This window comes from Macrobrachium rosenbergii, chromosome 26, assembly GCF_040412425.1.
Source record: "Macrobrachium rosenbergii isolate ZJJX-2024 chromosome 26, ASM4041242v1, whole genome shotgun sequence".
Lineage (NCBI taxonomy): Eukaryota > Metazoa > Arthropoda > Malacostraca > Decapoda > Palaemonidae > Macrobrachium > Macrobrachium rosenbergii.
The window spans coordinates 47742815-47767209 of NC_089766.1; the positions used below are offsets into that span (position 1 = coordinate 47742815).

The 24395-nt window shown below is 39.8% G+C and overlaps 1 protein-coding gene across 3 annotated transcripts in view; it reads left to right on the forward strand.

Annotated features, from left to right (window-relative positions):
• LOC136853165 (zinc finger protein 708-like) overlaps positions 1–24395 on the forward strand; it is a 51801-nt gene extending 27406 nt beyond the window's left edge. For 2 of the 3 annotated variants that reach the window (XM_067128498.1, XM_067128499.1), the window contains exon 2: positions 16000–24395. In XM_067128498.1, the coding sequence (XP_066984599.1) occupies positions 16134–17939 (1806 nt within the window). In that variant the 5' untranslated portion in view covers positions 16000–16133 and the 3' untranslated portion in view covers positions 17940–24395. Of the gene's footprint in view, positions 1–9073; positions 9385–15999 lie in introns of those variants that run through there. The other variant, XM_067128497.1, reaches the window with a different exon arrangement.

The window sequence follows — 24395 nt, forward strand, 5'->3', positions numbered from 1 at the left end:
ACTTTACGACAGTTGAAGGATGGCAATCCTGCAGACGTATGTGTAAGGATTTGTAGGATTGCAGTGTGATCATATCATGGCGTCTTCGACTGTGCCAGTTGGCACGGGCTCTTGCTCCATGGCAGCCCGTAATAAATCACATTAGCTTGACTCGCTTGGCAAGAGTAGACCTCGGCTTCAAGGGTTCAGGTGTTTTATATTTGATTTTATACTTGGCCAGATAATTGTCACGTTTTAGCTTTCTGTAAAAGAAGACTATTGAGATGGCTTTGGCTGTCCGCCCTCAGGTCTTAAAAACTGCAGAGGCTAGAGGGCTGCAAATTGGTATGTTGGTCATCCACCCTCCAGTCATCAGACATACCAAATTGCAGCCCTCTAGCCCCAGTAGTTTTTATTTTATTTAAGGTTAAAGTTAGCCATAGTCGTGCTTCTGGCAACGGTATAGGACAGGCCACCAACGGCCCGTGGTTAGATTCGTGGGCCGCGGCTCACACAGCATTACACCGAGACCACCGAAAGATAGATCGATGGAATCTCGATGGCCTTAAGGCTCTTTGCAACGTCTCTCGGGGCCCCTAGTTGCAAACCTCTTTCGTTCCTTTTACTGTACCTCCGTTCATATTCTCTGTCTTCCATCTGACTTTCCAACCTCTCTAACAGTTGATTCATAGACCAGCTGCGAGGTTTTCCTCTCGTTACACCTTTCAGACCTTTCTACTCTGTTGCCCCTTTCAGCGCTGAGTGACCTCGTAAGTCCCAGCGCTTTTTGGCCTTTTGGCATAACTCTATATTCAGTTCAGTTCAATTTACCCGATGCTTAACTCCGATGTGGCTTGTGTGTAATTAAATGGGTTCCTTAAGGTCGGTTTCATAAGCATATTGAGTCGAGACGTCGACCTTAGCAGTGGGCGAAAGTACTTAGAAATAACACCCAAACATTATTTTTTTTATTATTATTATTATTATTATTATTATTATTATTATTATTATTATTATTATTATTCAGAAGATGAACCCTATTCATATGGAACAAGCCCACCAAAGGGGCCACTGACTTGAAATTCCAGAAGCTTCCAGAGAATATTAAGGTGTCCATCAGGAAGAAGTAAGAGGAAGTAAAGGGGAATACAGAAAGAAGAGATCCCACTCCTTAAAAAAAGAAAGAAATAAATTAATAAATAGATAAAAAAAAAACGCATCAAAATGCAAGAAGAACCCTATGGAGAATATCAGGGCTCTGGAATTCTCAGGAGAGGTACAAGTGGCAACAGGAGCTTCATCGATTGTGCCCATCAGAACTTCTCAGCTTGGGAGTTCTGATTAGAGAGGGCGAGAAGAATTCTGCCAACGTGGGTTTATAATCATTTTGAAGGGCTTTGTGTAGGATAATTTCCTGGAGACATATATATATATATATATATATTATATATAAATAAAGATAAAATCCACGAAGGATTTTATCTTTATATATTCATCACGTTCCATATTTTCGTGAGTCAGTTATACATACATACATATATATATATATATATATATATATATATATATATATATATATATATATATATATATATATATATATATATTTAGATTCTACTGGTCACTTTTACAGATACATATGTAATTGTAATACCCACAATGCCTTCTTAAGAGGGCATTGTGGCTATTACAATTACACACACATACACACACACACACACACACACACACACACACACACATATATATATATATATATATATATATATAAATATATATATTATCTTATATATATATATATATATATATATATATATATATATATATATATATATATATAAATTTCTGACTCACGTCAGGATCAACCCAGGTCTCTCAGGTGGAAAGCAAGGGCGTTACCCACTGGGCCATACAAGTCTAAAAAGTTGGAACCTGAGAGCAACTGCACCAGGAATTACCTGGGCAAGCTAACTGCTTGCATACCAGCAGTTTTCCCCAACTTCCCCGACTCAGCAATGACCCAATAGACAACATTTCATTCGAATTATCCCTTCTGAGTGAATAAGATAGAAATCATCAACACACAATCACGTGTGGAACAGAAATAAATTTCTGACTCACGTCGGGATCGAACCCAGGTCTCTCAGGTGGAAAGCAAGGGCGTTACCCACTGGGCCATACAAGAGACCTGGGTTCGATCCCGACGTGAGTCAGAAATTTATTTCTGTTCCACACGTGATTGTGTGTTGATGATTTCTATCTTATTCACTCAGAAGGGATAATTCGAATGAAATGTTGTCTATTGGGTCATTGCTGAGTCGGGAAGTTGGGGAAAACTTCGCTGGTATGCAAGCAGTTAGCTTGCCCAGGTAATTCTTTGGGTGCAGTTGCTCTCAGGTTCCAACTTCTTTAGACTTGTATGGCCCAGTGGTAACGCCCTTGCTTTCCACCTGAGAGACCTGGGTTCTGATCCCGACGTGAGTCAGAAATTTATTTCTGTTCCACACGTGATTGTGTGTTGATGATTTCTATATATATATATATATATATATATATATATATATATATATATATATATATATATATATATATATATACATACATACATACATACATACATACATACATACACACACGCGTTGTATCAATGCTCACCAGTACGGACATAAACAAAAACACATAACGCTCCCCAACAACAAAAGCGCACGAATTCCGCGAACTCGCCGTGAGCAACGCGAGCGACGAGATTCCGCTCTGGGAAAAATCTACGACACAGCGGATACGAAATCCGCTGGCAGCTGCTGTCGTACCACGGCAGCCGCGGCAGATAACAGCCGCTGACGTCCGGTCATCCGGATCCGTCAAAAATAAAATAGGAAGACTTGACCGTTCGGTTTGACGGAAGTGTGACGCGCCATTGTCTGAATGAATCATTCAACTTCCGTTTGGGTTCGTAATATGTTATCGTCAACTCGTCTGCAGTCTTCCTCGTTCAGTCGTCTCGACATACGAATTATTTACACGTGTTTGCATACACAGACTCATAGAAACAGACATATTCAAACTATTGTGTATATATATACACACACACACACTGCTGATATCCTTATTATTTTTTTTTTTTACCTTAAACTTGGCTTCATCGCTACCGGAAACCTCTAATTAAATATTTGACATCAGATACGTCCTCATCTTCTGAATAATAATAATAATAATAATAATAATAATAATAATAATAATAATAATAATAATAATAATAATAATAAAAGTATTTAATCGGGACTGCATTCCAATTCTACAGCAACAGGTTTAGCCTGATTGTCATCTATAGAATTTTGACTTAATCATTTTTCAGATTTGAGATATGTGTATAAGTACATTTTTTTTTTGTGGTATTTGCTTATTCTTTCATTATATTTACTATGTCTTTTTTTCCGTTTCGTGCACAGACCCTTATTCTGTGATGAGGTTGCTTTTGTGGTTTTACCATGTTGATGTTTGCTCTTAATGAAACTATATACTATAGAATAGAATTTAGGCCAGAGGTCAAGCGTTGGGACCTATGAGGTCATTCAGCGCTGTAACGGAAATTGACAGTTAAAGGTTTGAAAGGTGTGCCAGGAAGAAAACGTCATAGTTGCACTATGAATCAATTGTTAGGAGAGGATTGAGGAAAGTAAGATGGAAGGAAGAATATGAACGGAGGTACAGTAAAAGGAGTGAAAGGGGTTGCAGCTAGGGGATGATATTCTAAAGAAACAGCGTTGAGTAAATTATGGTTCTTAATGATTTTTCTTTCCTTGTGTGCTTTATGAAATAATAGAGTCCTTATAATAATACCATGATGTAAACGTTTAATGAATTAATACTTAAAATTTGTGGGGGTATTCGGCAGGAAAAGCTTTACAGGCCATTTGGTGATTGTCCACACTCCATCTGTGGAAGCCCCGAAGTTACTGTTTTGTATAATTCCGCTCACCAACAGGGGAACCCGACGCAAATAAACAAACCCAGCCTAAAATATAACAAACCTTTTCTCGGGTGAGGGAGGGGAGCGGCGGTGGGGGTTTTAGGTAGAATATCGTGGCTTCTTTCTGTATTTCCCTTTGCCTTCTCTGACTTCCTAATGAGCGCCATATTCTGTGGAAGTTTGAATTTCAAGTCAGTGGCCCCTTTGGTGCGTTTGTTCCTTATGAGTAGGTTTCATCTTCTGAATAATAATAATAATAGATCACATATTATTATTGGTCTTTCATACTACCCCCTTCAGCAAAGATCATAACTACACCTTCTCACAGAGGAACGCCAGTTCAGTAGAGAGGTTAATCAATTGCTCAGAGAGGAGGAAGAACAGAACAGGACTTATTCTAACAGAAGGGTTGAAGTTTGATGTAGCCCAGTCTGGAAAATATTGTCTAGAATCATGCAGGAACCTTACATTTTTCCTGACAGTGTCTGTTACGGTTTCGTCTGTGAAGTTCCACCTCTCAGAAGTCCACCTCTCGTTCTGTTGGATTTTCTAGGCTGCTGAGGTTAAGTGGCAAGTTGTCCAATTTCATGTCTGGGATACTTTCATTCGTGCATGCGTGAGGAGACAATACCAGTCGCTGGCGACTTAAGACAGTCTTGGAATGCTATGACTCGCTTGTATAGTTACTGGTAGACTACCATTGAAAGAAAATTAGCAAAAAAAAAAAAAAACTCTATGTTAATGCAAAGGCGAAGGATGGACAAGTTTCCTGTTGTGTCGACGAGCCAGTAGCGAGTGGGTCCTGCCTGCGATGAGCCCGTGTGGCGTCATTGTTTTCTGGGCGACCTGCCTTAAGTGGGCCCTGGTCTGAACAAGAACCCACTGAACGCCGACCCCCCCATCCCCCTTGCATTAGGTCCCGGAACCAGTGTAAATGGTACAGACACTCCCACGACGGACTTTGACGTCGCTGGCTAAGCAACAACATGATCCGGTGATGTCAGGCTACCCAGTGACTCAGAAATAAGTTCCTACAATTCTTCAGTCCTCAAATTACCAAGTTTGACGCAACAGGAAAACAATTCTGGTCTCTGGGAATTCAGAATCTTATACTGGACGTTGATGCGTGTGGAGGTGTATACCCTGTAAGGAGCTAGTGCCGTCAGTGCACCTCACGTGGTGCACTGTAGGCATTACTTAAAGGGTCTTTGCAGCGTCCCTTCCTTAGGCAACCTAGCTGCAACCTCTTTCATTCCTATGACTGTACCTGTGTTCATATTCTCCTCTTGCCATCTGACTCTCCACCCTCTCTAACAATTGTTTCATAGTGCAACTGCTTTGAGGTTTTCCTCCTGTTACACCTTTCAGACCATCTTAATGTTAATTCCTCTTTCAGCGCCGAATAACCTCATAGGTCCCAGCGCTTGGCCTTTGGCCTAAATTCTATATTCTGTTCTGTTCTTGTGGAGATGTTGACCCAAATGGTATTTTCCCTATAATTTCAAGTGTTCTTTACTTAGCTCCAAAATGTTCTATTATTCGTCATTTCCCTTTCTTATTCAAATATTGAGCTTAAAATCTTTACGGACAGTCAACACACTGTAAACTAAAGATGGCTTCAAAGGGAATAGGAAAAGGTGATGAATAAACAGAGGGAACAGAAAATAAAACCGATAATTCAGGGAATGTCAGCAGGAATGAATTTTTTCCTCGCGTAAACATTCCTACAGCTGCATTAGGGAGACTAATTCGCATTTAGCTGTATATTATTATTATTATTATTATTATTATTATTATTATTATTATTATTATTATTATTATTTCATGATATGAAACCTATTCACATGGAACAAGCACACCAAAGGGGCCACTGACTTGAAATTCAAGCTTCCAAAAAATGTTGGTTTCTACCTCCCACCGCAGACCCCACACTGCAGCAGGAACTGATCATGATGCAGAGCCAGCGACTTTTCCATTGCCCTGGGAGAGGTGCGAACTCGCGACATCTGAGTGGCATACCACGACACTAACCAATATTACCATCGGACCAATTTAATGGCCATAATAGGTATTCCAGCAGACTGAACAGTATTAATTGAGTAGTATTCGACCTGATACTAGAAAACAGAAGACTGTGTGCTCTAACAGCTTACCTATACTGTTGCAGAATTCTTTTTTTTTTTTTTTTGCATACTTAGGTTCTTTGCAACGTCCCTCCGGTCCCTAGCTGCAACCCCTTTTTATTCCTTTTGTTGTACCTCCGTTCATATTCCATTCCATCTTACTTTCCACCTTCTAACAGTTGATTCAAAGCAGCTGCGAGGTTTTCCTCCTGTTACACCTTCCAAACCTTTCTCCTCTCAATTTCACTTTCAGCGCTGAAAGGTCCCAGATCTTGGGTTTTTTGGGCAAAATACTACTATGTTCTAATTCCCGTATTTTCCAGTAAAGCTTTTGGATATCTGTTGGCGAAAAGTCTGAAATCCTGTCCTGGAAGCAGTTGTTTGTGCCGTTTCCAGTGAATCTGATATTGTTCAATTTGTGGCTTAAGTTTTGTTAGTAGATAAACGTCTCGGGTGTATAAGTGACAAAACTCCGTATATATTTGACAGTTAATTAGCTCCAAGAATAAATCAACGTAAATATTCAGTTAGAACTGGTCAAAAGATTGATGCTGTGTTAAGTGCACATAAGTGAAAAGCTACATAAAATAGATTTTCAGTGTAGTGTAATGACAAATGAAGATACTAATTTAAAACGAGGACTTTATACTCCTGGCCCCATTCTTCACAAGTTGTTTGGAAAAGAAACCACAGTGTCTTAATATTCCTCGTTATGCTGGTCCCCTGGTATGGTGGGTAGTGTCGTGGCATGTCACTCGGATGTCGCGGGTTTGCATCTCGTGAAAAATCACTGGCTCTGTACCATGATCGGTTACTGCCGCAGTGTGGGGTCTGCGGTGGTAGGTTGAAGCCAGCATTCATTGGAAGCTTGAAGAATTTCAAGTCAGTGGCCCCTTTGATGTGCTTGTTCGGTGTGAATAGGTTTCGTCTAATGAAATAATAACAATAATGATAATAATGTTCTTTGTCTCGTCTTGGTATAGGCTACATATATCCATTACCTGACTTATTCCTACACAGTTGTTCCTTACCTGAAGAGTAACCTCAAACGTGAATGACAGTTGTATGCGTTGAAATGATTATACAGACGCTACCCTACTTACGAACATTCAACTTACGAACAAACGGGATTGCAACTCAAGATTGTGTCCAGAGCGCTCCCTTGCCACCCATAAGCTCAAATTTTGTTCTGCACGCCTTTTCTGTACACGCAGTACTGTATTTACAGTGTATTGTGTTTTGGGATGAAAAAATTTACAGTAGGCTACTGTGTTGATTTTCTATCATGCTGCACTTTGTATACTCATTGAATCTTAGTTGCTGTTTATGAATTCGAGTGTTTGTAATCTACTATTTTCATTGCATATATAGTTTGCTTGAAAATTTCTCGCCTTCTGTTGCGTCACTATCCTTGTGGCCATATATGCATTTGTAAATATACTCTATGTTGTATATCATGATAAAAGTTTTAATTATATATATATATATATATATATATATATATATATATATATATATAGTGTATATCAACTGGTAACCCTTCTCTCTCTCTCTCTCTCTCTCTCTCTCTCTCTCTCTCTCTCTCTCTCTCTCTCTCTCACACACACACACACACACACACACACACACACACACACACACACACACAGGCACACGCGCGCCCGCCTTGCTAATTGATAACCATGTGTATGTGTGTGTTATTAGATGATAAACCTAATTTTTTTTTTTTTTTTTACAAGACCAGTTTACAGGTTGGTACAATTTTGATATTTTCAGATATGTATAATCAAGGTTTTTTCTTTATTAAATGTAACCTTTTTTGGTAGAATTCTACCACTAATAATAATAATAATAATAATAATAATAATAATATATTTCTCTGTCACAATAATAAAGGTTGCTGTATGGTCCTTTTTGTTATACTCTAGTTATTAGTTACATTTTTCATCAAATGTGAAGGAAATTTGATTTGTAAGGACTTAGTGGCCCGGTGATTATATAGCCCAAAAAGTCATGACATTGCTCTAATTTCAAAGTCGCAAGTTCACAGAAACAAAAATAAATTGTAGATATCTCTTGTGTGTATAATAATTTCGAATAAAATTTCATATTATTCACCTGTTTGCTAATTCTTATCCCCCAGTCTTGTGTCTTACTCCTCCAGAATAACGGGTTGTCTAACGATATTTGAGTGTATATTACTAATTGGCAACTTTTTGATACTATTAAGAATTATGTGAATAAATGGTTGTATGGTTGTAATGGACGTATGTAGTATTAATAGTAAATTTAGATAAAGATCAGATAATTTGATGCAAATATAACTTGTCTAATCAAGTGCTGAATGAAACTATACAAAAAACACGCATTTGTTGACGCTAAACAAAAGGTGCAGAATTTGATTCTCTTGTAAGGTATGTGTTAAATATATTCCCCTGGGGTAGCGTTTTGTACTTTTGCATAGAAATTTATCTTCAGGAATCATACTTTTCGGTTATTCCTGAATGATCGTGATGGACTTGTGTCATTTCCTGACTTCGTGTCTTGGTAAAAACTTAAATAAAATGATTTGAATGTGTTATTTTGCATGTTAGACCTTAGTGTAATAAAAAGCTTGAATTTTAATGTTTTTCATTTATAAATAACTGAGGCCACAATAGCATTTAAGACTGACGTGAAATTTTACAAGTATTTTGATAAGCAAGCTTCCATTATCTAGTGTTTAAGATGTCATTTCAGATGTCATAGTTAAGTTATAAGGGGTCGGGAAACTTGTGTTGTTGCCAGAATGCACTCTGAAATAAGCGGGCATTATCCCATACCCATTGATTGTCAACACTTGTAAATCATTGCAGGCGTTTATTTTAGACTCTCTTTATCATAATCTTAAAGATAATGATTTGCGTTGTCGCTTAAAGCAGTCAAAAACCCGTTTTTAATGAAGGCATGCGAGAAATTAGTGACCCAAAGCAAATTGGTGGAGTCCCCCCAAAACGCCATCCAGCAAACCCGTTTTCAATGGAGGACGTCGGAAGTTCATTCTCTGTCGCATTTCCCTTATTTACGGCCTAAATGCTTGATTTCCCGCGGCGTATCTGCGTTAATAAGACGGCCCGGGACGCCCTCGAGACCACCTCGCCGCAATCAAGGCGGAAGGAGCGGGCGTGAGGGCGTGGGGCGGCGGTGACAGTGGCAGCCACTCAGGAAACGCCTTTCCACCAAAACAAAAAGGACGCCATCGGCGACTGTGGACCAGCATAAGTGCATTTTATGATTGTCGGGAATATCGGCCCGTTTTAGCCGCTCTGCGAAGTAAGTTCGACTCCTGGCCGGGCCGTTGGGACGCCCGTCAACGGCCGCAGTGTCCAGGGTGGTTTTTCGGGGCCGATTTTCGGAAATAGGGGGAAATTGTGCGGGGTCGGGGGCACCCTATGTTGAGTGGAAAGTATCGGGGTCAGTGCTTTCAACGTTCGGGGGAGATCGCGCGTCGCTTTTTTCGGCCTTTTGGCGGGTTAGACGTCTTGCTGGTGCCGCTCCTCCGCTTTTGAAAAGTGCGTCTCGGGTGACTGCAGTGGATGCAGGACGTCCCGCAGCATATGCAGGCTTGTGGGAGCCCGCGTTGCCGAATTTGCAGGCTAGCCGTAGGCCAGGACCCGCTCATGTAAATGCCTCTCAAATATATAAATGTTTTCACGTGTAAAGTTTTTATATGTATCATTTTTCATTTTATTTGTATATATGCCCGCCATTTTAATGCATTTTCATTTTAATTTATATATATACCATTTTTATGTATCTAATTTTCATTATTTTAGGTTTACATATAACATTTTTGCATGTACCATTTCTACATAGAAAAGTTTTGAGCTGCTACTAAGCTCTACCTAAATTTTTCATATAGCATTTTTATATATACATTTTAATATAACTTTTTATATATACCATTTTTATTTTTTATCATTTTATCGAGCGGGTCCTGCTGTAGGCACGCTAGTGGAAATGTGCTCCGTACTATTAGCAAATGGTTAATAATATAATAACTACATATTTTTCATCCTCGTCATTAGTCATCATTCACAGATTAGCCATAGGTCTTTTTACCCCTTTTCATATGATTTTATATATTTTTAGATTTTTTTTATGAAATTCTTTTTAAACTTCTTTATTTTTAGTTTTCTGTTTAAATCTACTACGGCACCAATAACCTAAGATGTGTGACGCCAGTTTTAAGAGACTTAATCGATCAAGCAATCATTTTTAGATTTTTCTATTTAAATCTATTACGGCGTCGATAACCTAAGATGATGTGACGGCAGTGTAACAGACATAATCAGTCAATCAATCAGTCTGCGTATTTAAGCCCAAGCCTGTAACTCGTTTCGTACAGTCTGCCCGACCTGCAAATTATATTTAAAATAAAATTTTTTTAGCGAGTAGCTTAGTTATGTTGAATATTTTTAGCATGTTAGACCGTTTTAACTGATTAAATTTCAGAAATTGTTTTAGGAACTCCATTAATTAATGTTAAGTTGAAGTTTATATCAAATTTTGAAATAACATTTTTTTTAGCAAGTAGCTTAGGTATGTAAAATATTTTTGGATATTAGACTGCTTAACCAATTAAATTTCAGATGTTTTAGCAACCCCATTAATGAATGTTGAGCCAAAGTTGAGGGGTAGGCTATATAGGGGTCCTGGTCGTTTCGGCCGTAACGTCCAAATGACTGAAATGTGTGTATATAATACTTTGATCCCCTAGGGGCTAACGACCAAAATGTGTGTATATAATACTTTGATCCCCTAGGGGCTAGTACTAAACACGGCGTTCCAAGGAGCTTCCGCCATGTCCTACGACCTAAAGTTGTGGCGGCCTAGCAGGCTCACGGCCGAAAATAATACGGCCTAATCGTCCCGAACTCGGCTGTAGTGACCTGCATCATCCTGTCCTTGTTATCAGATTAAATCTAGTTACGTCTGACAAGGCCTGACTTAAGCTGTGACTAGGCTAACCTCAGTATTTAATGTTCGCCAAGGGAAGAATTAAATGTTGGTGTATTATTGTGGGAATGACTTGATCACTCTCGTTTTGTTTCTAATTTTAACTTTTTTTTTTTTATGGGGCAAGCAAAAAGATTTTTTGTTGTTGTGCGGTAATCAAATGGATTTTGCCGAGCTGAGAGTTGCGGCGAGTGCTGTGTTTTCAGTATTTCCGATGCCATGTTATTTAACCCCTAAAAAACAAATTAGCTGGATTTTTTGTAGTTTTGTTTAGGACTGTATTTTTATACATACCAGACATTAAATTCCCCTGTCCTAAAATTAAAAAATAAATTACCCCCTCGAAAAATGGTAAAATTTAAAGTTATTTTCGTTTTAAAATCTTATAGATTATGCTAATTATTTTGAAAACTTGTAAATACGGTGAACCCCCCGTATTCGCGGGGGATGCGTCCCACAACCCCCCCGTGAATAGCTAAAATCCGCGAATACTTAGAACCCCTCTAAAAACACTTAGAACTGCCCATTTTGATAGCTTAAACCAAGAAAAACCTTGTAAAAATGCTTATACCTGAGTATTTTAATAATTTTATCACAAAAAGTGCATTTATTCATGAAAATTACATGAAAATACAGTAATTAGTGAATATTTCTCTGTGAAAAATATCGCGAATGAACGAATTTTCTGCGAAAAATGGCTAGATATGTTCCACAGAGAAACCCGCGAATGCGTGAGTCCGCGTACCACGAGAACGCGAATACGGGGGGTTTACTGTGCGTCTTTCCAACTGAACCTTGAGTTACTGTATTATTGAAAATGCTGAATTAAATATGAGCGAGCTGTACTTCTATTTTGTCCTAATTCACCGTCGTCTGTCAGCGTAAATCATGGGCAATACGCAAAAGCAACTTCTATTGAGTGATAACAATCGTGCCTTAAAGAACTTGGCATGGTTAGCTGTGCTTTTAACACCAGTTTCATTACAAATGGTGACGTCTGAGGTGGTTGGCGTTTTATTACTTACTCAGGAAATATTCAAATTTGTTTTGTCATTTTGAAAGATAGGTTTTGGTATGAAGGAATATGACGGATAATTTACATGCAACAATGTGTTCATTAACTGTGAAAAGTGGGGTTGATGTCAGCTAAGTAGGGTTAAGTGGCAACCTTGCAACTTGCAGCTAAATAGTTAGGAACAAAGTACTTGGGAGAATACCTTTGGTACAGCAGCCCTTACTATACAAAGGTATGAAAACTCAAAGACATTAAATAAAAACTTAAGATATCTGTGTATTCAAAAAGTCATGACATGGAAGAAACTGATACATTAATGTGTCCCACCGGGATGGATCAAATGAGCTCTAGTTGTAGTTCTTCAAAACGGGTAAAAAATGTGCTGAAGTTTCTCTGGCGCAGTCGAGTTTTCTATACAGCCGCTACAGCGTATAATCAAGGCCACCGAAAATAGATCTATCTTTCGGTTGTCTCGTTATCAACATACCAATTCGCAGCTCGCTAGCCATCAGTAGTTTTTAAGATCCGAGGGCGGACAGAAAAAGTGCCGAGAGAAAAAAGTGCGGACGGACAGACAAAGCCGGCACAATAGCTTTCTTTACAGAAAACTAAAAGCTAAATCTGGCTGAAAATGAACAGGACATGGTGTGTAGTCACCTTTATACAGCTGTTGTTTACTCTTGTAAAATTGTTTAGTAATATTTCCGAAATGAAGTGACTTGCAAAGCCAGGAGTTTGAAATACCATGTTGTTCTGTTCAGGGTTATAAATTCCAATTGATATACTGTTCAATCTGGGCCATTCATGTGTGCATTGTTACGGAAAGCTGCTTTTTTTGAGCATGTGGTTGTAGCTATAAGTGGCGAGGATTACGGTAAAACCTCGTTAATCCAAACCCTATCGGACCAGAATCCCAGGTAATCCAAACAGATTCTGAATCTGCAGATGTTTAAGTTGGATTTCACTGCAGCTACCAAAAAAAGTATGGTGTGCAATATGAAATAAATGACTTTCAGCATACGAACGTTGAGGATTATCTATACATATGAAAATACTATTTACAGGCATATTATGTGAATAAAATTACTCTATTATAAAAGTTCAGGTAGGCTAAGAAGAGTAAAAGGTTAACTCATGCATTCTTAATTGCTAAACCAAGCCCAAAATATGGTATACTTGTTAACAGCTCTTAAAAAAAAATCGTACAATATGAAGGCATGCGTAGCCCTCTCATCACAAAGGAGATGCGTTCCGGACGGCCGTTTGTGTTTCGAATTGTTTGTAAGTTTTGGTTACTGTACTCTTCTTGCCTATTTAAGTAAAGTATGATATAAAATCAATAAATTAATAAGAACTTAATAGATAAAATGTATGAAAATGCAAGAAGCATAGTATTAGGGTGGTAATGCATTGCATTTTCGCTTGAATTTGACAAGTTTAGTGGGACTGGAAAGGTTTCCATTTTGATACAGATTGCTTGCCTGGTGACCTACTGCCGTTTATTTGCTTGTGTAGATGGTAAAAACAGTAAAAAAAAGAAATTTAACATGTAAATTTCTTTTGTTGTAGGGGTCATTGAATAATACTCGTAATTTCTGTGAGAAAGTCTGGATTATATCAAGGTGAGGTTAAAAAAGCCATTGATTAATACTTCAACTTTTTCCTTACAGTTGTCATGTGGCATTATTCACTTGTTTCCAGTTTCTGTGCTGAAGTGCATTTTATTATTTACTTTTTTGAAATGCTCTTTGCTGGAAGACAGTAAAACCTCAAAGATAAAGATTCTTTAGTTGGATCAGGCTATGAAGTAATTGATGCTCAGTACAGGCAGTCCCCAGTTTACGAAGGGGGTTCAGTTCTTACGCCGCGTCGTAAACCGAAAAATTGTCGACAATCGTCAAAAATCCTAAGAAAACCTTACTTTTAATGCTCTGGGTGTATTGAAAACGATGTAAACTGCATTTTTATAGAGTTTTTCATAAAAAAAAACTCAAAATTTTGATTATTCTGCCGTTTTGGAGCCATATTTCTTCCATCAGATCGGCATACGACGCGTCGTAACCCTGGAACATGCGTCGTAAACCGGGAAATAATTTCTGAAGAATATATCTGAAAAGCGTCGTAACCTCAGAACGTCGCAAGGCCGGACCCGTCGTAAACCGGGGACTGCCTGTGTTTGAAAACGGGGAAGTTGCACGGTGATTCTAGCGATGTTGGAGAAGACGCATCAGGTCAGCCAACCTCATAACTTAGGGACAGCAGTGGGGATGAAGTAAAGATAACATTATAGTCCTTGCTTCCTTGAATTCTGTAGGCTTTTTAGACAGAGTGTGCATTAGCCGGGTGAATTGCAATGTTAGGCTGAGGTTTAGGCAGGCTAGCCTAGGCTAGGGGTCACTCCATTCCCCTGTAAGGGTTGCGCCCTCACCTCCTTTCTGATGGTATGAGGGAGTCTCTCGGAGAGCTTACTGTATTAAGTCCTATGCGTCGCTTTGATGGATGCTCGTGCATATTAATATTTTCATGAATTTCCTTTGTCGTGTGTGTTTATGATAAGATGGAGATGTGTTGTTTTGACACCATACAACTGATTAGAATACTAACTTACCAAGAATTAACTTGGTTGGAATTCATAATGGCCTTCTGGTATTATACAGTAATCAAAGCATATTTAAAACTTTTGTATGCTATGAAATAAAGTTTAATAACTTTATAGTTCTTAGTTTTGGATACAGAATCTTCATTTCACTTTTAGGTTCTTCTGTCCGCCCTCAGATCTTTAAAACTGCTGAGGCTAGAGGGCTGCAAATTGGTATGTTGATCATCCATCCTCCAGTCATCAAACATATCAAATTGCAGCCCTCTAGCCTCAGTAGCTTTAATTTTTTTTAAGGTTAAAGTTAGTCGTGATCGTGCAGCTGGCGCCACTGTAGGTGCCAACAACAGGCCACCACTGGGCTGTGGCTGAAAGTTTCATATGGCATTATACACTGTACAGAAAACTCAGTTGTGCCGAAGTTTCTTCGGCACATTTTTCACTTGTTTTATTTTGTATTTAAACAATCCTTTAGTAATAGTTGGAGGAGGTTCTGTGATTTTCTTGTTAACTGTAAAAAAGACTGCATGTTGTAGCTTCTGTTACAGGAGTAATATATATTGTAAGATGGACACGCAAAGATGATTAGATTTGCCCTGTTTAGTGGTGAATACTTGACAGTACAGATGGATAAAAATGGAATTTGTTCTGTGAAGTTATGCTAAAGTGGTCCACCCGCCTATTTGCGGTTCCGGATTTGCGGCTTCACCTATTTTGTGGATTTCTCTGAAAATTTGCTTATTCGCAGTATTTTTCATAGAGAAATAAGTATTCACAAATAACTGTGTTTTCAGATTTTCGTGACTAGATGCACTTTTTGTGATAAAACTGTTAAAATATTCAGGTAGAAGGATTTTTAGAGGTTTTTTTGGTGTTTTGAACTATCAAAATAGGCAGTTATAAGCATTTTTCAAGGGGTTTGTAAGTATTTGCGGATTTAGCTGTTCGTGGGGCGCAGTGGTACGCATCCCCCGCAAATACCAGGGGTCGACCGTATACATTTATTATGTACAATAGAAATATACTAGATATTGAAATGAATCATCGATGTATGTTCCATTGGGTTTCTTAGCGATTTTGCATTGGTAGAAGTATTAAGGGTCTTGTTTTTTCAATGCACCTCTCATGAATTTTTCCTGTTCACAGTGTCTGAAATAGAGGTTTAGCCATGGTAGAAGTGAAGATTCTTTAGGAAGATTTTGAAGGAACTTGCAAATTATTCTATTGTAGTGTACAATTTGTGTAAAATTACTTAATCTTAGTGGGTTACGTTGACTTGGCGAGTTGTCTTTACTGAAACGTTTTCTTCAATTTCCAGAACCCCAAGAGATCGCGACAAAATGAACCCGTCTCTCCAACTCATTTGTTTGTCAAGCAGTTCGCCAGCGTTACTGATCAAGTGAGTCGTTACGTCGGTTCTTCGAAGGTGCCTCGTCCCCTACTGTCTCCGCCATGGACGCAACACAGCAGACGCAAACGCAGCCCCAACCGCAGCAGCAGCCTCAGGTACAGCAAGGAACAGCCCAGGCCCAACAGCAGCAGGTCCAGCCCCAACTCGAGCCCGTGCAGGTGCAGGCGCAGACCCAGACGCAGGTCCAAGTCCAGGCCCACGCCCAGTTCATCCAGAAGGGGTCGCCCGTCCAGATGACGGTGCCGGTGGTCCAGCTGCAGGTGCCCGTCACCCAGGCCACGGTCGAGCTGCCCCAGCCCGTGGCGGCGCAGATCGGCATGTGGATCCAGGCGACGGAGAAGCCGTACGAGTGCGAGGAGTGCGGGAGGCGCTTCGCCCAGGAGAGCCACCTGAACAACCACATCGTCTGGCACCGCAAGGAGAAGCGCTTCGAGTGCGAGATGTGCAACAAGCGCTTCACCATGGAGAGCCACCTGGACAGCCACATGGTCGTGCACAGCGCCGAGAAGAACTTCAAGTGCGAGATGTGCGACAAGTGCTTCATCATGGAGAGCCACCTGAACGGCCACAAGCTGGTCCACGCCCAGGACAAGAAGTTCGAGTGCGAGCTGTGCGACAAGAGGTTCACGATGGAGCAGCACCTCCGGAGCCACATGCTCGTGCACATCAAGGAGAAGAAGTTCATGTGCATGAAGTGCGGCAAGCGGTTTGCCCAGCGGAGCCACCTCAACAGCCACATGCACTCGCACAACGTCGAGAAGCGCTTCGAGTGCGCCGCGTGCGGCAAGCGCTTCGCCCTGGAGAGCCACCTCAACAGCCACAGCGTCATCCACACCATGGAGAAGCGCTTCGAGTGCCCCACGTGCAGCAAGCGCTTCTTCACCGAGGTCCACATGAACGCGCACGTGCACGTGCACAGCGTCGAGAAGAAGTTCGAGTGCGGCATCTGCGGCAAGCGCTTCACCATGGAGAGCCACCTGGGCAGCCACATGGTCGTCCACAGCGAAAAAAAATTTGAGTGCGAGGTCTGTGGCAAGCGGTACACACGGATAGCCCACCTGAACAGCCACAGGTTCGTGCACAGTGAGGAGAAGCGTTACGAGTGTGGCGTGTGTCGGAAGCGGTTCTCCCAGAAGAGCCACCTGAGCAGCCACATGGTGGTGCACACGGAGGAGAAGCGGTTCGAGTGCGAGGAGTGCGGGAAACGGTTCAACCAGGAGATCCACCTGAACAGTCACATGTACGTCCACAGTGCCGAGAGGAAGTTCGAGCACCAGGAGTGGAGCAGGATCGCGCAGGTCAACCACATCAACGGGCACAAGTTCGTGCACGCCGACATGAAGAGGTTCGAGTGCGAGGAGTGCGGGAAGCGCTTCTCCATGGAGAGCCACTTGAACAGTCACAAGTTTGTCCACACCCAGGAGAAAAGCTACGCCTGCGAGGAGTGCGGCAAGAGGTTTAGGCAGGAGAGCCACCTCAACAGCCACAGGTTCGTTCACAGTGAGAAGAAACGATTCGAGTGCCCGGACTGCGGGAAGCGGTTCACGCAGGAAAGCCACCTCAATAGCCATAGATTTGTACATAGTGAGAGAAAGGGCATTGCCTACGAGGAATACCTGAAACAGCAAGCCATACCGGTCGTGCCTCAAAAAACCACAGTACAGATACCGGTCGTGCCTCAAAAAAGTACAGTTAACGGCCACAGCAGCCAAGTGCAGGTGCCCGTCGTCGCGGGCGACAAAAAGCCCGAGCACAACGAGGGCGTGAGACATTTTGGCCAGCAGACGTACCAGCCATCCTATGCCTATGCCCAGTGGGAGCAGGTGCGACCCCTGTGGCCGTTGTAGTCGAATGTCACTTTAGTTTTGTATGAAAAGTGATCTGTACACAGTTAGTGGTAGCTTCAATTAGCCATATACAATTGCTAATGCTAATTGTTCCGCGCCCTCCGCGGGCACCGTATGATCCTAGATTTGTAATTGTGACTTAACCTATTTACTATAGGTCCATGCTATTTTTAGTAGTAATGCTTGTTTAGTTTTTTCCTTGGGGGGTGGGGGAGGGGGGGGTCGGGTGGGTGAATGTGGGACAGATATTTTTTTTTTTTTTTTTTTTTAGATGGTATGGGAAATAATGTAATACAGTATTTTAAATAGGAAAATTTCACCTCTCAAAATTTCATATCTTCAACCTCTGTTTTGCAAACAATTTTTATTTTTTTCAATCTCAGAATTCTTTGTATATTATTGTTCTGAGTTATTGTATTGTTTTATCCGCGCAGGATAAACGGTAACATTTCCTTATGCAAGCACGTCAGGTAATGAATGGAAGTACCAGCGTTTCTCCAGTGTATTTACCCTGCAGTTTCTTGACTACAATGTCTGTGTAAGTCGTTTTGTAGGAAAATGAGAAGAGGTGGGAGGTCTGTTCAGGATAATGGTTTGCTTCGTAACGTTGTTAAGTAATGAAGGCGTCACTTCGTGTTTTTGTTGAAATGGGAAGTGGCCCGCCAGTGATATTGCATTTCATAATAGTTTTTCGTTCGGTTGCATGTGGGTTTGTTTGCTTGTAGAAATGGAAGGAACATGGAAAGCAAATGTCGGCGACACAAATTACATGAGAGAGGCACTGTATGTGATTTTGTAAGTTTTTGTGATAGGGAAGAATTCCTGTCTATGTTTCTGCACTGAGTTTGCAGTGGAACCTTGCAATGGCCTGCGACAAAGCGTCAACTCATTGGAAAATCTTTATGGCCTGCATGAAGAGTTACTAATATCTCATTTGTTGGGAATTGATTACTTTTTTAATTTAAAAACCTGAAATTTTAGATTTTAAGAATATTTAATTATTATTATTATTATTATTTATTATTATAATTATTATTATTATTATTATTATTATTATTATTCAGTAGATGAAACCCATTCATGTGGAACACGCCCACCAAAGGGGCCACTGACTTCAAACTTATTAAAAAAGAAAAAAGAGCATTAATAAATAGATAGAAATGTACAGTATTAATAAATTCGTAGCTTTTTTGTGGCACCCATAAGAACATAATTGAAATAACTCATTGACTTTCTGGTCTGTGTGAATATGGAGCAGATAAAATTTTAACCATAAACTAACTGGACAAACTTTGCCTCTAAGCATTCTCATGCGCGTAGACGGCCATACTCGCAGTCTTGTACGTGATTCTGCCGTTTTCACTTTCTTTAGACGAGCGCTGTTTACAAGAGTGAATTAAGAACCTTGACAGTATGAACTACTGACTTGTAAATCATTTCAGTAACGTGTAGTCTTGTTTGAGTTCTTAGATTGGTAACCTTTTCTTAAAAATCATAATTCAGTTTGTTAATCCACGGAGGTCTTTTTTCCGTTTCATGTACATCGTCAGTCTTTTAAATTGTACCTGTTAGATTTGTAGGATGAGTTTTTAATGTAGTGTGTTATTGCCAGTGACGATACTTGGCCGTTGATCTGAAATGGCACATTAAAGGTGGCTGACAAACCTCTATGAAATGGCCTTTGGCAAATTTTTTACATGCTTGGGAACTCCAGGTTTAATTGTATTTTCAGCTTGTCAGTCTATGTGTGTGCCAATTTTTTTATTTTATTTTAAATTCGTATTAATTTAGTTTTCATCTTTACTGTTTCCGCACTTGGTATTTGTGATGTTTAACAAGAACAATTCATACGTATATACTTATTTGTACAGCAAGACTAGACTCCTTTATCCTGAGAACACCAGGTTGTGATCAAATATCTTTCGATTAATCCAGATTGTTCTGGTTATAACGGAGAAAGAGGTGAAGCCCACATGATAAGTAGCCAGTAGAATTCTAACCATTATTTGTGAAGAGGTAGGCGGTTTGGATGGCCAGCAGCGATCTTATTAGACCTCCATACACTTTCAAGAATTGGAACAGGGCAGGAGCAATTGAACGATAAAATTATTTATCAGTAGTAAGCTAGGTTTCATAACAGTTGTGATAGATTGATCTCTTCGAGACAGTTTTTCTTTCGAGAATGGTACTTGTAGCCTCAGTTTTTCTTTCGAGAATGGTACTTGTAGCCTCAGTTTTTCTTTCGAGAGGGGTACTTGTAGCCTCAGTTTTTCTTTCGAGAGGGGTACTTGTAGCCTCAGTTTTTCTTTCGAGAGGGGTACTTGTAGCCTCAGTTATTCTTTCGAGAGGGGTACTTGTAGCCTCAGTTTTTCTTTCGAGAGGGGTACTTGTAGCCTCAGTTTTTCTTTCGAGAGGGGTACTTGTAGCCTCAGTTTTTCTTTCGAGAAGGGTACTTGTAGCCTCAGTTTTTCTTTCAAGAAGGGTACTTGTAGCCTCAGTTTTTCTTTCGAGAAGGGTACTTGTAACCTCTGTTTTTCTTTCGAGAATGGTACTTGCAGCCTCAGTTTTTTTTCGAGAAGGGTACTTGCAGCCACTGTTTCCCACATACTTGATACATATAGTTTATTGTATTGATCTTTATAGCTAAGTTTGTATGCAGCAATAGTAAAGGTGTTGACAGCTTGCAATTTCCACAATCGTATAACCTGATGTCTTTGAAACATTTTCTGAGTGGTCTCTCAGCAGTACACTAGAAATGGTTGCTGGATCACCTGCCCTAAAAAAAATTGAATCATGCGTATGATTTTTCATGAGTTAGGCAATTTTTCTCCATCTCACGCCATCATGGTAAGGTCTCGGCTCGAACGACGAAACCTGCGTTGGATTCAAGTTGAACTGAGGAGTATGGGCACATTCCCCAAAATCCAGTATGCCTCTTTTGACCTAAGCAGTGAATTATGTACCTAGTTGTTTGTTGGTTGTTGTAGGTTACAGTTGAGGTAGAGAGAGAGAAACTATCAAAATTTATAGTACCTTCAAATGAAGGACCATGGCTAGGTGATCCTCATCCACAGAAACCTGCCATCAAGCTCTCTCTCTCTCTCTCTCTCTCTCTCTCTCTCTCTCTCTCTCTCTCTCTCTCTCTCTCTCTCTCTCTCTCTCTCTCTCTCTTTGTGCTTGGCCTTTGGCCTAAGTCCTGTATTCAATTCAATTTCTCTCTCTCTCTCTCTCTCTCTCTCTCTCTCTCTCTCTCTCTCTCTCTCTCTCTCTCTCTGTATATGCTGAGAATTTTGGTTCTTAATTTAGTTCAAATACTTTTATTATTGTTTATCAATTCATGAAGTTGTCGTGGTCTTTGTGTTTATCAATTCATGAAGTTCTCATGGTCCTACAAAGATTGAAACGTAGGTGATTTCCTGGTTGTGGTTAATTTCCTTGTACTTGCCCAGTTTTTTTTCAAGAAGAAATATTTTCCTTCGAGACTTGAGTTTGGACACTTATCAGATAGTCTAAATCTTTGTGCTCCTTTATTTTGGCCCAGTTGAAGCACTCACTTTTTGTCAAGTAGTTTCTGACACTTAAATTCTTCATTTTCTTTTTGATTTACATTACACTGGGATCAACTGTGCACTTCATTCATGTATTGTTTAATTTCCAAAGCATTTGTGTCTGTCTAAAGTTCAAGTTATATTGTAAAGAAATCTGTAAACCTAGTTATTTGACTTTCCATAAGGCATCGTGCTTACCCCATACAAAAATGGGAATAAAAGCACGTTAAAAGAAGAAAGAAGAATAGCATTGAAATTATGAGGCTCAAACTTTATTGTAAAGTATGTCTAGGGCAGAGAGGTAAGTCCCATTGATTTCTAACCTCTAAATCTGTTGTCAGAGTAGGCTGGACCTCGTACCTCTAAATCTGTTGTCAGAGTAGGCTGGACCTCGCACCTCTAAATCTGTTGTCAGAGTAGGCTGGACCTCGTACCTCTAAATCTGTTGTCAGAGTAGGCTGGACCTCGTACCTCTAAATCTGTTGTCAGAGTAGGCTGGACCGAAACCAGCATGGCCACTGTATCCTTGAGTCTCCCTATCGTTATAATTATATTTATACAACAGCTTAATGAAGCTATAGAGTTTTTCTTTCTAGATGTGCTGGAATTGCACGAAGGATTTATTTTTAAATAAATATGAGGTCAAGGTCTGAGCAGGACGAATCCAGGCTATATAGTGTACCACAAATTAAGAAGAGGTCATGGGTACCAGATGATAAGCTAAAGAAGTGCTCCTGGGGTACAGAGAGATTTCAAAGAACATTTTCTGCTGTGTACAGTGTGCCAAACAAGACTATGTAGCCAGTAACCTCCCGTGGGGTTGAGTAGCCCATGACGTCCCTACCCCCTTTTTTTATATACAATATACTGTATCTCATCTTCTCTTCCAAGGGACTTGAAAGATGGTATTTTTTCACCTTGTAGCAAAATTTCTCTTTAGGTGAATGGTATTTCTTGTACGTTTGGTGGGGTGAATGTTTCATAGCCAGTCGCATATTGAGTGGAGTTGGCAAGTGTATCCTTTATACTGAGTGCTCTTATTTGTTTAAAATAATAAAGGGCTGAAAAGATTATACTAGTACCTTTTGGCTTCTTATTGTTTGTGTTTTTGTGTAAGATTTTGCTAAACTGTCATTGGATGTATACAGTCGTAAAGAAATGTACTGCAGTGATATACTCGGTAGTGAGATTGATAGTTTACAACCAGAACATTACAGTTTGTGAATTTTTTTTTTTTTTGCAGAGTGAGTAGAAGTTTTTGTGGCAGTTTCATTTTTTGTCAGCCATACGACAAACTTATTGTTCAAGGAATTGTTTTACCTTTAAATTATTTCCTTTCATCCGAATGATGTTTTTTTGTCGAAATGTTTGCTCTTGTGAATCTCATTTTACGAACGTATGTTAACGTGGTGTCCGTCGTGAGATGTGCCCGAGTGATTTGCTTTCCATGTCCCCAGAAGGTAACGTTGTCAGTGAGCTTTAATTTTGGATTGCTTTTTTGGAATTGCACAACTGGATAGTATCTTGTTTGTAAACACAGTGGCAATGGTTCCGTCGCCAGTGGTATTTTCCTTACAAATTCATTTTACTTTGACTGGTATTTTCATCAGTTACAATCGGATTTCAGTTAGTGTCAGTGCTGAGGAAGTCTGTCAAAGATTTAGGCTATGCATCGTAAATACACCTCACTCTGATACAGTATTTAGGTTTATTTAATGTTATTTAAAAGTGATGTACATACATGTATGTTATGCAACCGTAGATGTAGAATGGGTGATACTTATTTATTTAAACTGAATTCCACTATGTACCATGTCTGGGTAGAGGGTGGTTGGGAAGGGAAGGGGATTGTAGCATTAAACTAAGATTGGCTGTCATGACAGGTTGAAGAGGGCGCCTTCTATCGATGTCCATTTTGCAGCGGAAGGGAACTCGGGTTGCGTTCCGTCGGCCGCGGTGACAAACCCCTTTCTTTTGTAGAACGACCCATTTTGTGAAGCGTTGCTGCACCGTGTTCTGGAATGCAGCCGAGTTCCCCAGGCTGGGAATGTGTCGTCCTTTTAGGAGGTTCCTATAGTAGTGCTTTACAAAATTCCAAAACATTTTTTTTTTTTTAATTTGCACTGTATATTTGAATAGTCTATATCATACTATATACTGTAGGTAGTTTCAAAACCTCTTTGACTTTAGAGAGAGAGAAGAAGCAACGGTCTTCGTTTCCTAGTGCTATATATGTCATCCCAGTATGCCATAGTTCAAATTTTTGAACATTATTTATTAGCGTCAATGATGTCTTTTAACTTTATTTTTAACCTGGTAAACACATACATGTACATATATGTATATTGTATTTTAAGGACAGGTGTAGCGCCTAGCTCCAGTCTATGTCTCGCGGTTTGTCAAGGTGGGAAAATCACAAGTTAGCATCTTTTTGGGGGTTAAGTCATTCGTGTATAAATTGTAAATTGTACAGGATGTCTGTGACACGCTGGGATGCAGTACTTTGTAATCAGCAAACTACAGTAGTTTCAAGTGTTAGTGTCAGATAAGAGGACTGTTTTATAAAATAAGAATGAACTATGTAGTCGTTAGTTAAAACTGTACGGGCCCTCTGAAGTCGTCATTTCTCTTAATATTATTTTTGTGTAACTACTCGGGACGCATCCTGAAGTGTCCTGCTAAAAAGCATCAGCAAATATTAGAATGAGAAAAAGGGTCCTTCATTCATACGCCGTCTTTTGATTTTTCACAGTGAATTGCAGTTTGCTCTTTTCATATTTATTGCCACCAAAAGATTTCCTTGTAATATTTACTGATGTAGATTCCTCAAGTGAAAAAAATTCTTTTTTTTTTGTTGAATTAATTCCTGTATATCTTTTGTTGAATAAATTTTCATTTTTATATTAAA